The following is a 16,509-nucleotide window of genomic DNA, read 5'->3' as shown; positions in this document are numbered from 1 at the left end:
CAGGCTTGTGAGACCAGAGCTTCAAACAGGACCTGGCCATGATAAACATTCAAAGCCATGATTTCAAGTAGATTCTAAATTTTCAATTGATGAGAAAACGTGAAGCATTTTGAAATTAGTACTTCTTGGGGCGCCTGGCTGGGTCAGGTGGTGGAGCATGCGACTCGTGATCCCAGGGATGTTGAGTCCAAGCCCCCGGTCGGTGTGAAGCCTACTTTAAAAAATATTTTTTTTTCCATGAAGCAAGGAACGAGGCCAACCTGATACCTGTTAAAGCTTACAAAATGTTTTTGATTCCTATTCTTGAAATTGCAAACGCAAATGGTTTTTGTCCTGAGTTTACTGTGTGCTATGGACTGTAACATAACCCCCAAGGTCATCAGTAACACCACCCAGCGACTTGGAAAAAAAAAGTTACCACTTCAGTTTTGTGTATTCACCTGAATAGTCAGGGAACTTTCACCTATTTTATTTAGGTTTTCATTTTTTTCAAATTCCAACCAGAAGCTAAATACATTTGGAAACCAGTAAGCACTAAGTTTTACTCCAAAGGAGTAGGATCATTCAGATTTACTCCATAAAAGTATGCAACCCTTAAGCAAAGCTTTTCTTCATTAAAAAGAAAAAACAAAAAACTATACAGTAGTCTTTCCTTATGTTCATTGCACAAAATGAGTTCTGCTTTTAGAGCTTTGACACTCAATGTTTTGTTTTTTTTTTTGTTTTTTTTTGTTTTTTTTTAGCAATTTAAGATGCCAACTTTAGTAACTTTTTTCTATTCCAAGAAACCCTCCTAAGTTTTCTTTTAGGATGGTGTAGAAACCAGTATTTCTGCACAATTCACTGCATTTTCTTTGTAATAAAAACCTCTTCTCTTTAAAACCAAAAAACAAAAACCAAAAAGGAAAGTCCTCTCCCTATCATGATTTCTGCAGCTATGCATGGATTTCTCAGTTTTACAGCTGCGTTAGCTACTTCAGACTCCAGATCTGCTTTAATGTGTAGAACTGTATCCACATTCAGCAGAATACTCTTTTATAACAACAACTTGGGGAAAGAGATCTGGAAATAAAATACATACATTTATTTATGAGTACCAGGAAACAAACATGGCCCAGTAAAACATGAGGCAAGAATGCCTACAATGAGATGCTTTTTTTTTTCTTAAAAGATTTCTTCCCCGTGGTTGTATTTTTTTTTTTTTTTTAAACAACCACTTGTGGTCATTAGAATGAATCTGACAGTGCTCTGGAACGACGGTGATTACGGCAAAGCTATTCCGTTTGTTTCAATGTTATGTATACCTTTTACATTCCCTTCTCACCCTCTAAATACTGATGACAGATGTCAGAGAGGCAAAAACCAGCATAAATGGAAAGACCATCAAAAAAGAGTATCACCTTGTGCTTTCAGATACATTTAAGCATTTCAGTGTACAACTGTCCTTTCACTTCACATTTTTAGCAGAATGCTGATGCAGTGCAGCAAATATGCAAAGCATCTTCTTTCACACAGTCCGTGCAGAAGACACCTAATTTTTTTTAAGTTCTGAGACACAAATAATTAAAAAAAAAAAAAAAAAAAAAATCCAGGATGAACACGTTTCAAAATGCATAGTGTTCTGTGCATGAGTCCATTTTCTTTAAACTCTGAAAGAATAAAGTGTAAGAAAACAAGGAAACAAAATGCTGCTGCGCTCCCTGATCCTTTCCGCTCTGCTGGTCAGTCCCCTACTCCGGCATGTAAGGACGGAGGTGGTCCTCTATGGTGCCAACCGCCCAGTGCGTAAGCTGTTCCTGTGGCAGGTAGAGGCAGATGCTGCATAACTTGAAGATTGTAGCTTTGTTTTTCGGAGTCTGCAAGGGGAATCATTTTAATCTTAATAAAGAAGACCTTTACATAACCCATCAAGTGTCACATGAAGTCAATCTCCCATAATTCTATCAAGCGCTTACACACGGCAATAAAGCACACAGATCAAGGGAACAGATTACAGTCTGTACCCACAGGGACCACAGTCTAGTTAGGAAGACACAACCTTGCCATATAAAATACAGAAAGAATAAGCATGATTGTAAACTAAACAAACATTTAGAGAGTTTATTCAAACAAAAAACTGAAGTCAGAAAAGTCAACTTGGACAACGTGCTAAAGGAAAATAAGGTTAAAGGCCATAGAGACAGATCTTAACAGAAGTTTGAAGTCATGTCTGTATATACAAGGACAACAAAAGTGGCATAGAAGTGAGGGCAAAGATTTGAAATAGAAAAAAGAAAGATTGAAGCATAACCAGGGGTAAAGGACTGGAAGAAAGCAAAAATATTACCAGAAAAATAAAACTCTAAGTATTATTTTTAGAAAGTAGTTACTTGGGGACACCTGGGTGACTCAGTCAGTTCAGTATCCAACTCTCGATTTCAGTTCAGGACATGATCTCTCCGGTTTGTGAGTTCAAAACCTGCATCGGGCTCTGTGCTGACCATGCAGATCCTGCTTGGGATCCTCTCCCCACCCACCCCCCAACATCTCTGACCCTCCCCAGCTCTCTCTCAAAAAACAAAACATTAAAAAAAAAAGGTCACCATTTAACATCTAGCTTATGGCAAGTGTGCTAGGTGTTTTCACAGATCACCACTGCCAGTAAACGGAAGACGGAATCTAAAACCCTTGAACCGCCCGCCTTCAAAATTCTTTTCACTTCAGCACCTTTAAAAAAAGCAGTCTCTACATATAAATAAACCACATAATGCACATGTTTTTTTTACTTTAAAGAAATTTCTTAAAGTTATTTATTTTGAGAGAGAGCATGAGTTAGGAGGGGCAGAGAGAGAGAGGGAGAGAGAGAGAATCCCAAGCAGGCTTCACACTGCCAGCACAGTGCCTGACGTGGGGATCGAACTCAGGAAACCACGAGATCATGACCTGAGCCAAAACCAACAGACACTTAACCAACTGAGCCACCCAGGTGTATTTTTTCACTTTAAATGCTACAACAACCTTATGAATATCGTTTATTCAATTTAACAAAAAAACACACTCACAGAAGTTACCTGTCCAAGATTTCATAGCCAGTCAGTGGCTGCATGTGGATTAGAACCCAGATTCCAGGCACGTGCCTCTCTACCACATTCCCCTCCAAAATTATCATTTGGTCTAGCTCTTTCCATACATCTTGCATTATGATGCAGGACATACGATCTCTGCTAGATGACTGTGATCAAGTTCTTTAGTTTCCTGATTTCCTCGCCTCTAAAATGGGAGTAAGAAGACCTACGCCTCCCAGGACTGTGGGGCGGATGACGTGAGCTCATGCCTGTACGGCTCCTTGAGGCCGGTAAGTAACGCACCCTGCGTCGGCCACCCTGTTGGGTCCCTCGATCCTCTTGACAGGGCAGGTATGGCAACACATCTCCGGGTCAGGAAGACCAGTAATGACCGGAGTGAAAGATGCACCTAAGAGCGCTGGAGACCAGATGCATCTACAGTCAGGGTTGACACCAGCCATCGCACTGCCCACAATTAAGGTTCCTAGGACTTGGGACTTTCAATGCAAAAATCAGGGCATTCCAGACAGACAGACAGACTGCTGGTCACCCTACCTACAACATGAACTTAGCTGACAAGCTTACAACTTTCTTTTCATTAAAAGGATTCAAGCTATTTGCTTCATAAAGCATAAACATCTGACTTGGATATAAAACAGAAGACGATTTCCTACTTATTTAGCAACGTTACTCCTTCAAGCCACTAGCCGTTTCCATATAGTATTATTGACCTGTACATTTGCGTGATAATTGGGGTGTCTGGGTGGCTCAGTCAGTTGAGTGTCTGACTTTTGATTTCCACTCAGGCCATGATCCCAGGGTTGTGACACTGAGCCCTGCGTAGGATTCTGGGCTGAGTGTGAAACCTGCTTAAGATTCTCTCTCCCTCCCTCTGGCCCTCTCCCCAGCTTACACTCTCTCAATCTCTATTGTGGATTCCATAATAGAAGTCAACAGCCTGCTATCCGGTATTATCTAAGTAAGTTACTCAAATGAAAGTACACTACAAGTAATTAAAAAGGAAAACTAAAGCGACTTCAAAATATCCACCATAGGAGAGCTAAGGTAAAGATGAAACAGAAAAGAAAACCCCAAAACCCACCCAAGTCGTATGTTTTTTGTTAGTTTTATGAAATGCCTCCACTGAAATTAAATTTCTTCCCACAGTTCTTACTTGTATCTATAATACCATATGTGTTTTAAAATGTTCTTACAAGATACAAAGTCAACATATAATCTTCCTAAGGAGTCTTCAGTTCCTTGAAGGTAGCAGTATGATTCACCTTCATGTTTTTACTGTCATACTCTCTAGTAAAAATAAACGATGTTCTACAATGCATAACTAGTATCATAAATACTTTCTAAATCACCTTCCCGGTGAGGCCTTCTCTGGTGACACCATTTAAGAATTCCGACCCAATGGCTTATGTACCCCGCACCATCTTCTCTTAGCACTCATCACAAGTGAGTTGCATACTGTACTTCTCTGCTGCTGGGCCTCCCCTACCATGCAGTGGGAGTCCCTGATGACAGAATTTCTGTCTAATGGGTTCGCTGTTGCACAGCACCTGGCACATAGTAGTAGGCATTCATTTGTTGAATGAATGGTAATTAAAGCGATGCTATTTTTAAAGGTTAATAACAAAACATGTTATAAATTCTAAGTGATGATACTCAGGTTTAGGTTGATGAGATAAACAACGTTCTACAGAATAAAAAAGAATCTGGAATACCTGCATCACTTAAATTGAAAGTGCTTATTTAAAACACATTTGGATCTTTTAAATACAGATGTATTTTATCCCTTCAGATTTTTAAAAAAATAATCTTTTTAATTAAGTTTATTTATTTTTGAGACAGAGCGTGAGCAGGGGAAGGGCAGAGAGAGAGGGACACACAGAACCCCAAGCAGGCTCCATGCTCAGAGCTGTCAGTACAGAGCCCGATGTGGGGCTCCAACTCGCAAACTGTGAGATCATGACCTGAGCCGAAGTCGGACGTTAAACCGACTGAGCCACCTAGAAGCCTCCAGATTTTTATTTATAAGATCTAAGGCTAGAGCGTCTCAAAACATAATCTGTGTTACTAACCACCTGAAGATTTTGTTCAAAACATAGATTCTGATCGAGTAGGATTGGGGTAGGGCCTGACAGTCCACATATTTAAGAATCTGCTATGATCTGTTGACCGTACTTTACTTAGAAAAGCTCTACCGCAGGGTTTCTTAAAACACTGTTTTGGGGCGCCCGGGTGGCTCAGTCGGTTGAGCTTCTGACTTCAGCTCAGGTCATGGTCTCGCAGTTTGTGAGTTCAAGCCCCGCGTTGGGCTCTGTGCTAACAAAACAGCTCAGAGCCTGGAGCTTGCTTCGGACTCTGTCTCTCTCTCTCGGTCTCCCCATTCCCCACTCATGCTCTGTCTCTCTCTATCCCTTGAAAATAAATAAATGTTAAAATTTAAAAACAGGGGCGCCTGGGTGGCTCAGTTGGTTGAGCGGACCGACCGGCTCAGGTCACGATCTCGCGGTGTGTGAGTTCGAGCCCCGCGTCGGGCTCTGTGCTGACAGCTCAGAGCCTGGAGCCTGTTTCGGATTCTGTGTCTCCCTCTCTCTGACCCTTCCCCGTTCATGCTCTCTGTCTCAAAAATAAATAAACGTTAAAAAAAAAAAAAATTTAAAAACAAAAAAACCACGCTGTTTTAAGTTCACTGGAGTTTACTAGAATCATGACTTTTAAAAGCTCTCAGGCAGTTCTAATATGCAGCAAAGCTTGGGAACCACTATTCTAGGGTGAGGCCCAGGGTATCTTTTGATTTTTAAATAACTTCAAAAATAATGCAGTTTTTAAGTGGCAAAACAGAATTAATTAACGCATATGGAAAAATAATTTGCTGGGTGCCTGGGTGGCTCAGTTGGATCTCCCCGTTTGTGAGTTCGAGCCCCACATCATGCTCTCTGCTATCAGTGCAGAGACTTCTTTGGATCCTCTGTCCCCCCTCCTTCTGTCCCTACCCCGCTTGCACTCATTCTCAAAAATAAACATTTTTAAAAAATCTTTTGCTAACAAGTTTTTTTGTTTTTTTTTTTTTAGTTTATTTATTTTGAGAGAGAGAGCATGATTGGGGAAAGGGCAGAGAGAGAGAGGGAGACAGAGAATCCCAAGCAGGCTCCACATGGCTCAAACTCACAAAACCGTGAGATCATGACCTGAGCCAAAACCAAGAGTTGGACACTTAACCAAATGAGCCACCCAGGCACCCCTAACGAATAAGCTTTTTAAACGAGGAGTTAAGTGGAAGGAAGGAAGAGGCAGGCAGGCAGGCAGGCAGGCAGGCAGTCAGGGAAAAAAAAATTAAAATTAAAAAATGCTTACCTGCAAGTGCTGTCTGTCAATGAAGAGAAACACTGACTGGTTAGGATTGTTGACAACAATTCCAGTCTTGTCCTTGCGGCTCAGTACATGCAGAAACTGTTTTTCATAGTCACCGTGATGAAACTCAAATTTGGCCTAATTAAGAAACACATTTACATGTAAGTACAAAGACGTTACCCTACTTGAAACATCTACCGCATCCATAGGCATCGAGTTGTGCCATCCAATGCGGTAGCCAACTGTGCCTACTCAAGTTTAACATATTAAATGCATTTTAAAATTCAGTCCTTCGCTAACACTAGCCACATCTCAAATACTCAATAATCACATGTGGCCAGTGGCCACCATTCTGAACAGTCTGTTGAAATATACAGCATTGCCTTTATCACAGAAAGTTCTAGTGAATAGCACTCCATTACAGAATTTGACCTTCAAGAAAAACACTGCATCAGGGTGACTAGATCCTCATTCTCAATGATTTTAGGCCAAATTCTATAAAACTAGATTTTCAAACCTACGTGGCTCAAGACTTCCAACATATTTGGTGTCCCCCAACGTAATGCTTAAATAAGCCAAATGACACCTCCCTCCTTTTTATTATAAAGAACACAGTACAGATAGCTTTTACGAAGAGATGTATTCCAATCTCAGCAGTACATGTCACTACTTACGTGACCTTGTACATATCCCCTAACTTTTCTAAACTTCAGTTTCATCTCAGGTTCTAACCCATCAGGACAGTTAAGGGGATTAAATGATACATAAAGCCCACACCTGAAAGGTATCCAGTCCTAACATAGATGGATTTGAGGATGTTATGAACCCCTCAAAATTTAAAAATGCTTTTCATGTGGGGTTTTTCAGATTAAAAAAAACTTTAAGTTAGGAAGAAGTATTCTCAAATCAGAACATCCTTTTACTCTTTTAACATGAGGAAAATCAAGTCCATCCTCCCACAAAACGTCCGTGGAGACACTAAGTGCTGGGTGAAACAACCAGGCTAACGGAGAATTCAAAAAGCAGAGGAATCTTAAAGATCTCTTTATTTATATAATGTTCAATTATTTTAAGAAAGACTGTTAGTCCATTTGACTCAACTTTTATCTTCTTATGTCAAGACAGCAAGAAACACTGACAAGGAAAAACCAGTTCCTGCGATCTAGAATTTGACTGCCTAGCTTCTCTTATAAGCCATAACACAAAATGATATGCTACCCCCACACTGGTACATAGAAAAAGGATATTCGACTGTATCTCTGCACAAATTCAAATATTTATGAATATGAAAATAAGGCTACTAAGGCTCTGACACGGCTCAAAAGGACATGCACATGCAAATATAAAACCTAACTTGCTTCAAATCTTTCCTAGAATAAGCTGAGGTTATCTGTAAAACCCTAAACTGAGTTCCTATCTTCAGAGTGCTACGTGAAGAAGGGAGAAATAATTAACACAGCAGGTTCTGTAGGCAGTATTAGCAAATGATTGTGGATTGGGCCTTGAAAGAGGACAGTAATTTTCCCGGGGAAAGCGCTAAGAAAAGGTAATTTGGAAAATGCCATTCCAGGAAACAGGGCCAACATTAAGCACAAATGTGTCAAAATTAAAATACTATTCAAGCAAGTGGGGCACCCGGCTGGCTCAGTCAGTTGTGCATCCAACTTGGCCTCAGGTCATGATCTCACGGATCGTGACTTTGAGCTCCGCCTCGGGCTCTGTGCCGACAGCTCAGAGCCTGGAGCCTGCTTTGGATTCTGTGTCTCCCTCTCTCTTTCTGCCCTCCCTGCTTGCACTCTGCCTCTCTCTCTCAAAAATACACAATTATTAAAAAACAAAAAAACTGTTCAAGTAAGAAAGCTTCAAGTATTCCAGTATGGCAAATACCAGGGAGAGACTAGAAGAGGCCAGTAGAACATGACACTGAAAAGAGATTTCAGTGAGACTGAAAAGGGCTTCTACGTTTCTGTGGCATTTCAATTCTATCCTATCGAATACATAAAGGTTTGGGAAGGAGGGAATAGTCCCCACCAAAAAGAAAACCCTAATAAGCAGCATGAAAGCAATGCTGAGAAGTAACAAAATATCTGAACAGCGTGATGAAGAACCAACGCAGCAAGAGCATTTAGGGACAAAGAGGAAAGAAGAGAGATTTTAACGTGTACCTCCTAGTACTTTGAATATAGTAGGAACTTGTTAATGAAAAACAACCTTTACTCTGGTTCCTACTAAATCTCATTACTATTCAAACTTTAAAGTGCTTCAAGGGGCGCCTGGGTGGCTCAGTCAGTTGGGTGTCTAACTTCGGCTCAGGTCATGATCTCGCAGTCCTCGAGTTTGAGCCCTGCATCTGGCTCTGCTGACAGCTCGGAGCCTGGAGCCTGGAGCCTGGAGCCTGGAGCCTGGAGCCTGCTTCAGAATCTGTAACTCCCTTGCTCTCTGTCCCTCCCCCCACTGACGCCTGGTCTCTCTCTCAAAAAAAAAAGTTAAAAAAAAAAGTTAAAGTGCTTCAAGAGTCAAAGAATCAAAAAAACAAAAAAAGTTTTCAAATTAAAGTTTATCTTTCCTTCTTTCATTTACCTCAAGAACTAAATTATTTATATTTATGACCTCTCATTCAGGATACTAATTTACTTTAAATTAGAGGGGAAGTAAGTTCATCTTTACACTATTAACTTGTTTCCCGCAGCTGAACTCTAAACTTACCTCTGTCCTATATAGTGCTTATACTCAGTCCACCTCTACCCTATATAGTGCTTACACTCAGTCCATAATATTAGGTTTTTATAATACAGGGCACTTCCCACAGTACAGAGTAGCAAATTCTGAGCATAAGCTTTACAGGATTTACGTCTTGACTGCCACTTAACTGCATGACCTTGGGCTGTTTAGCTAATCTCCGACTGCCTCAGCGTCTTCCTTGGCAAAAGGAGGCTCCTGTCTGCATCGTTATTGTAAGGATGAAGATTAAATGTATATATTCAGGAGACAGCCTAGCACAACTCTCAAACACCATTATTTGAAAAAGTAGTGCTTGACTTGAGACAAGACTATTTTAACACAACTATCCCAAATAAGGTCTCACAGGAAAAGAGAAGAGAATTGGAAATTTTTAAAAATACAGGGAGAAGGAAACCAGAGTTTCCCAGTGAAAAATTCTGAATGAAAAAAAAAAAATCCTTCCAGTGCTTCTGGACAGCAGTTACAGCTGATGCGTAAGACATGCTCTGATAACTACAAACATGCCCCATCATTCCCGGTCTTCCTGCTTGTCACATTAAACTTCTATTCTCCAGCACATCCACGTGAGTTAGTATCATCCATTAAAGGAAAACAAGAATACGCAATACTTTTACCCACATTTAGGGCTGTATGTTAACTTTAGAACTTATTTCTGTCAAATGAATCTTAGAAAAAGAACGATAATTTGAGCTGTTGTGCAGAACATTACCATGGGGACAGGGGGAGTATACCAATTTGTTCATACACAAAAGCACCATAAAGATATTCATAGTAATGGATAAATGCAAAATTTTTTCAATCATAATTTTTGCTATTTTTATTATAGATACAAGTATGATTGATGTATTTATGACATTTACATATATGTAGAATAAAACTTGGCCATACCTGACCTAGAAGTAACCATATCGGTATTTCAGGGGAGATTACTTTACTTTCTCCTATGCATATAAAGCTACCATACATAAAATTAGGATCGCTGCCTCAAGGGCAAATGCTCTTCAACACTAGAAACTAGTACATCAAATGACAAGCCAAAAGTTAGCAGGGATGTCCAGGAAGATTACTTCACCACCACTACCAGATTTACTCCTCTCTTGTATAGTTTTATACACAAATCTACTTTTAGGAAAGGATTTCTTATATCAGACTCCTTTGAGAACCAGATGGTTAGGTATACTATTTTGGGAGTACAATTTCAGAGGAGAGATCACCTGAGTTCATTCATGGGCCCCTCTGTAAATCTATCCTCAAAGATTTTCTCTAGCCGTTATTTCAAAGACACACTGGAGTAGTTAGGACCACCTCTCATTCTCAAGAAATTCTGTCACCCAAATGCTTTCTCCTCTTGCATCACAATATCCAAACAGACGAGAGCAACTCATGAGTTAAAACTGATTAGAACGCATATTCTCAAAAAATTTAAGTTAGGCCCTATTTACTCACTTAAGTGCACACCACACTTAGAATAAAATACCTGAACAGGCCTAAAAGGCTCATCAGATTCCTTCCACCTAGAAAACAGGAGACAGACAATTTTTTCAATATCATTCCGAGGCCAAAGAATGAAATCCATCTCCTGAGTACAGCCAATTACATCCTATAAAATGACCAAAAAAAAAAAATTACTTTCAAAGAAACAAAGTTGTAACAAGCAATGAATGTCACCAATTACAGGTTTGATTACAGAAACATTTCACAAGTACAGAAGGTGCGTGAAGTATCATTTTATGTATTAAGAGGTAAGAGGAATAGAACAGTACCCAATCTGACTAGCCCATGGCCTACTTCTAATCTTTATCTTGTAGAGTCCACATACTCAGTCCAATGTCGCTCATATCAAGACCTAGATTAATCAGCACATGGTGAAAACTCCAACTCAGGCTGATTTTTCTGGGTAAGTCTCAGTATTTTTTATTCCCATTCTTCAAAAGCAGAACCTAGTTAATATATAAGCAAAGCTGTCTTGGTATTTTTATTATATACTTACACAAAACTATTTACTCCATTCTTGTTCCTTATTATCATAGTCCAGCGTATTAATTTTCAAAGGCCAGTAAACCTTTCAGACCAGTACATGGTTGTTTCTAACCTTCCCCCACACCACTAATTGTGGGGATCTCCTGTTCAAATAACTTCCAAAGAGTTGCAGAAATTTAGAAGACTGACAGCAGTAATTCCTTCTACTTTAACTTATAAGGAGCACGTCAGTTCTCTCCCCAAAGAAGAAAATCCAATAAACAGTAACATAAAACATTATTCACGGCAATAATACACACCGCTATCAGCATAACACCACACGCAAAAAGTCATCCATGTTTTATTTGAAGTCAACTTCATTCTTAGGGGGAAAAAAATGCAAGTTTAACTTGTAAAAACTTACCAAATCAGGACAAACAGAACTTACCCTTCTCATAGACTGGTATCGAGGAGCATGGAGCTGTACCACATCCTTCTGTAAAAGCTCTATGGAACTTTCCAAGGAATAGCTAGAATCTCGCACACCTTTCAGGATATTTTCTTCGTAATTATTTGTCATAACTGGTATAACCTCAGACACTTCAAAAAGTGCTGATTTTTTCTTCTAAAAGGAAAAAAAAAAGTGTATTAACCCACCAATAGTAGCACATTGTCTTTTAACACCCAGTTCATATTACAATGTCATGTATCCTTATTCTAGTATTAACTGAAGTGATTTTTTATAATGAAATGCCAGATTTTCAAATAGGTGGATCCTTCTGTTCTTCCTCCAACCCCCATCACTCCCGTTACCCCTACCACACACAAACAGGCTATAATAAGAATGTTTTACTGCACGCTCTTACAGTATCCAGAACAGGTAACTTATTTTAAACAGTAATATTTCTTAAAAATGGTGAGAGATAGAACACTAGACGCACCTAATGCTTAAAAAAAAAAAAAAAAAAAAAAAAAAGTGATTTACTCTTGATGTACTTTCATTTAACTGATTCTACACAGTTAAATTAAAATCTCAACAGTTTAAAAACAAAGCTGTACAAACTACTGTTTTTTAACTCCTTAAAAGAGTCAAGTATCATTACCACTTTTACGTATTACATAAAAGTGTCAATATACGAAACAAGAAAAAAAATTAAAAGACGACCAAACTGAGTTTCAAATTTACTTGTAACCAAGCACTCATCAATTTAGGTTATAAAATTCATGAACTACTCAGGACAATTGCCTGGGTAATGTCCATTCAGAGTAAAAATGGGTTTTCATGGTGTTAAAGAACTAGATGGTACAACTCAGGGCATCTTCTATATTAAATGAACTAACCTCACCAAGTATATCTTGGATTTAGTTCTACTGAACTTATAATACCTTCAATTAAAATCTGATCTTCTCAATTCTGCAGTCAACATATTAACAAAAAGACAAAATGGAAAAGTCAATCCCTAGCACTACCCAATCTTGTGATAATCACTTCAAAACAACCACTCTGAAATCACTTTGCAATGCTATATACTCCAGCAGCCAAGAGCATCTTTAAATACAGGCATACCTTAGAGATATCGTGGGTTCAGTTCCTGACCACAGCTATAAAGCTAATATCACAACAAAGCATGTCAAATTAATTTTTTGGTTTCCCAGGGCGTATAAAAATTATGTTTACACTACGCTGTAGTCTATTAAGTGTGCAAGAAACATTATGTCTTAAAAAAAATAATGTACATACCTCAACTGAAAAATATTGCTAAAAAATGTTAACGATCCTCCGAGCTTTCAGCAAGTAGTAATAACTGATTGTAGATCACCATAACAAATACATTGATTAAAAGAAAGCCTAAAGTATTTCTAGAATTACCCAAATGTGACACAGAGGCATGAAGTGCACAGATGCTGTTGGAAAATGGCGCGGACAGACTTACTCAATCCAGGGTTGCCGCAAACCATCAATTTATAAAAACCAAAATACCCACGAAGCACAGTAAAGTGAAGAGCAATAAAACCACGGTATGCCTGTACAAATACTCTTCAAGAGTTAAGAGTGGGGTAAATACCCAGGAAACTTCCAAATATTAAATAGATGCCACACTAAGAATCTATTTCTGGTCTGAAATTAGCTCACAACTTCGGTGCGACAATTAAAGCAGTAGTTCCTTATACTCATAACCTAATCTCACGTCAAACAGATCACTGAAGAAACTGGCCATTTTAAGTTGCAAAAAAATAAATACTGCTTTTATAATGTTCTCTTTGACTACTCACAACTCAGTTGTTTGCTATTTAACTGTGGAGTTAATTCTGATTCCATTCACCACCCCCCCTTGAAATTTCAATGTCTTTAGGTCCTTTTGAATTTTAATAAATTGCATTTCTAAACACAAATTAACCATTACAGTATTTAGTTGTTCCTAAAAATTAAAGTGTATTGTAATCCATTAAATGTACGAAGAGAAAAGGTATCTTTAGGAAGAAGTTGAACAGACTAGTTTCAGCACATAAACATCTTGATTCTAATTTACCACTTTCAAACGTCCTGCTTTATAGACAATCCTTCAATTAATAATGTTCTCCACGTAACTCTACATAAATGTAATTTATTGTAAAACAGAAATGCGAGTTTTACAACGTTGCTCCCCCCAGGTTAACTAAAAATAGACCCTACTAAGCTTTAGAGTATTTCCAAACCAACAAGTCCTCCAGCCTTCCACGGGGAGTTACCCGGCCCGGCACCAGCTCGCGCAGAGAATTCCCCATAAGGGTCGAAGTGAAAGCACACACGTAGACTTCTGTCAACCACTCTTTAACCTAACACGCAGGTATTTAAGGGTAACAAATAACTTAATATACACTTACAAAAATCACTTGTGCTAATTCACATTAAGAATTTTAAATTACCTTCTCCTTGAATACAAAGGCAATATACATCTTGAAGTCAAACTGGTCAGCTAGAGATTCTTTTTTCTTTCTAAGCTGAGCACGTAGTCTGTTCAGAGCTTGTTTCTTCCGGGAGTTTGGGTCCCCCATTTTGAAATACAGGTGGTACTAAAGCCTTTGGAAATTGTCACTAAACTATGGGCACTTTTTCTTAAGACTCAAGTACAACAGAAACAAGTCATTTTTTTTCCTGCTAATATGATTGAATAGCTAAAATCACGACTGTAACCCAAAAACTGCACCTTCTGGCAATATTAGCAGACTGTCATATTACAGGGTCAAGAAACAAAAGCTGCTGTCCAGTCATGTTTGGACAATAACGTTTGGGGTTATGGGGAAAGAGGAAGGGGAGGAAGGAAAGACAGAGAGGAGAAAATACTTGGAACTAACTTTTTGGAAAACGCATTTGGCTTAAATGCCAAAATAAAGGCTTTGGGGGGAAATGAAAAGCCTATTATCAGGATTTAGGTGTGCAATAAAACACAGCTGACACCAGTCCAATCCTTCAAATCCATCCGGATTTTTCCCCCTCTTTAGAGAAGGGATTATGATAAGGAACGGGGGGGGGGGGGGGGGGGGAGTGTAATGATCCCTGCTTTCCAAATACCAAAACAAAAAAAAATTATAAAGGGGGGGGAAAGAAAAACCCAACCCCCCCCCCAAACACCAAAACAGGGTAGGTGAAGGAAACCGAAATATCCAATTGGGTTTTACCCAGCCAGACCCATGGCTGCAGTACCTAATCAATTCTTAAGTTATTCCAGATCTCACTATTGCTATGTATTGCCAGTGCTTGTTATTGATTACACTTGGTGGTGAGCAAAGAGAAAAGTGCAAAATCGGAAGAGAAGGAAGGGGAGAGGTACAGGGTTTCCCTGCAATCAACTACAGTGTATACCGGGGGCGGACAGGTGGTGCCCAAAGGAGCCGTGAGAAGAAACAGCGGAGTCATTACCAACTTCCCCATCACCCACATTTTCACCCTCAGGCGACTGCTAATGCTGCTGCCATGGAAAATCATGATGGCAGAGAGAAAGGGGGTATATAACACGATATAACAGTTATTCCGGCTCTGTGGCTGGGCCTGATTAATGCCCGGGATCCCAACACCCCCAGCCCTGCAATGAGTCCTACATTCCCCAAGGGAGCCTTCCCTAGGAATCTGGCCCCGTTCAAGATCGTGGGGAGCGCGACTTATCTGCTTGCGAGCATTGCTGAGGCAAAGGCGGTGGGCTCTTCTCCCAGACAGATCCCAGGCAGCGCCCAGGGACCACCTGCCTTCCACCCCCCAGGTCCCACCCCCACCCTTTGCCTTCAGCGGCAGCGACTCACTCGCACCACGGGAGACACAGGATCACTCGGGTTTTCACTCATTTCATCGTGGAAACAATTCCCGCCCGGGTAGAGGAGGCGGGAGAGGGAAAATGGGATGGATCAGTGGGAAAAAAAGAAAATAGTTGTGTTAATACGAATTACTTTTTAAAGTACGCCCAGCCCACCCCCCCCCCCGGGAAAAAAAAAAAAAAAAAAAAAAAAGGCCCTGAAGTTCCCGGATTCCGGATTAAGCTCGCTCGCTCTCTCTCACGTTGAACAGACCATGTTTCCCGAGTTTGGCTAGTTTAGGGTGGGGTCATTAGTTGGTTTCCCGAGGGGGCAGAGGGGTGGAACCGAGGCAGCTGGGACGGGGGCGGGTGACGGGGAAATGCCCTCCCTGTCCCCGCGCAGACCGGGACTCACTGACCGACGCTCGGGCGGGGTTCGGGCCCTCTAGCCGCAGCCTGCGGGCGGAGCGGTGGCGGCGGCAGAAGAGGAGGCGGCGGCGGGGGCGCTGCTCGCAGCACGGGCAGGAGCCATGTCAAGAGAAAACCACCAGCCAACTGAGCCCCTCCATCCCCGCTGCAGTGCGCACTGTGACCGGGCCGCCCGCGCTGCTGCCGCCGCTCAGCCCCCACCTGGGACCCATAGTCTGGCTCGGCGCCCCGGGCGGCGGCGGACGGAAGGACGCGGAGGCGGCGGCGGCGGCGAGAGAGAGAGAGAGAGAGGAGAGAGAGAGAGAGAGACCGAGAGAAAGGAGAAGTAACGAGGAGAAAGAGGGGTGGGATTGGTACTGGCGGCGGAGGGGGAGGGGAGGAAGGGGAGGGGAGCCCTGCGCTACGGGGTCTGTCAGCGAAGCAAACCCCCCAAAATAAAGTTATTTCAGTTCAAGCATCTGCTCTCGAGTCTTTCTTCCCCCACGGTCGGGTTCCGGCTCTCAGGAAAGAAGGTCGAGGAGACCCGGAGGGGGCAAAGCCGAAGCGGAGGGTGAGAGTCCGCGGTGGCACAGCCTCGTTTCCCCCCCAACCGCAGGCTGCGGAAACGGCGGCGGCCTCGGGCGCCTCCCGGGTCCGGGGCAGAATCGCGTTTGAGGAGGGGAGCGAGAACAAACAACTTAAAATGGCAGCGACGGCCGCTG

At 41.2% G+C, this 16,509-nt stretch overlaps 1 protein-coding gene across 2 annotated transcripts; it reads right to left on the bottom strand.

Annotated features, from left to right (window-relative positions):
* Nucleotides 1–426: 426 nt before the first annotated feature.
* On the bottom strand, nucleotides 427–16,490 carry CUNH6orf62 (chromosome unknown C6orf62 homolog). Of its 2 annotated transcripts, none has more exons than XM_019425280.2 (5): nucleotides 15,390–16,490; nucleotides 11,560–11,736; nucleotides 10,630–10,752; nucleotides 6,414–6,548; nucleotides 427–1,856 (listed from the first exon to the last, which is right to left on the bottom strand). In XM_019425280.2, the coding sequence occupies exons 1-5, from the start codon at nucleotides 15,429–15,431 to the stop codon at nucleotides 1,731–1,733; spliced, it is 603 nt and encodes a 200-aa protein (XP_019280825.1). In that variant the 5' UTR covers nucleotides 15,432–16,490; the 3' UTR covers nucleotides 427–1,730. The 2 variants fall into 2 exon arrangements, with proteins under 2 accessions (XP_019280825.1, XP_019280824.1); XM_019425279.2 differs by lacking the exon at nucleotides 15,390–16,490 and adding an exon at nucleotides 14,019–15,383.
* Nucleotides 16,491–16,509: the final 19 nt, after the last annotated feature.

The sequence above is a fragment of the Panthera pardus genome, unplaced genomic scaffold (assembly GCF_024362965.1).
Source record: "Panthera pardus isolate Hobbes unplaced genomic scaffold, ASM2436296v1 HiC_scaffold_17, whole genome shotgun sequence".
NCBI classification, from domain to species: domain Eukaryota; kingdom Metazoa; phylum Chordata; class Mammalia; order Carnivora; family Felidae; genus Panthera; species Panthera pardus.
This window is presented reverse-complemented; position numbering and strand designations above follow the sequence as displayed.

Bases quoted from the DNA above. Each gene is read 5' to 3' on its own strand.
- CUNH6orf62 (XM_019425279.2), bottom strand. From the start codon at position 14,147: ATGGGGGACCCAAACTCCCGGAAGAAACAAGCTCTGAACAGACTACGT. The intron at 11,737-14,018 runs GTAATTTAAAAT...TTTTCCTTTTAG, and splicing joins CCTTTGTATTCAAGGAGAAG to AAGAAAAAATCAGCACTTTT. The intron at 10,753-11,559 runs GTAAGTTCTGTT...GTCATTTTATAG, and splicing joins GATACCAGTCTATGAGAAGG to GATGTAATTGGCTGTACTCA.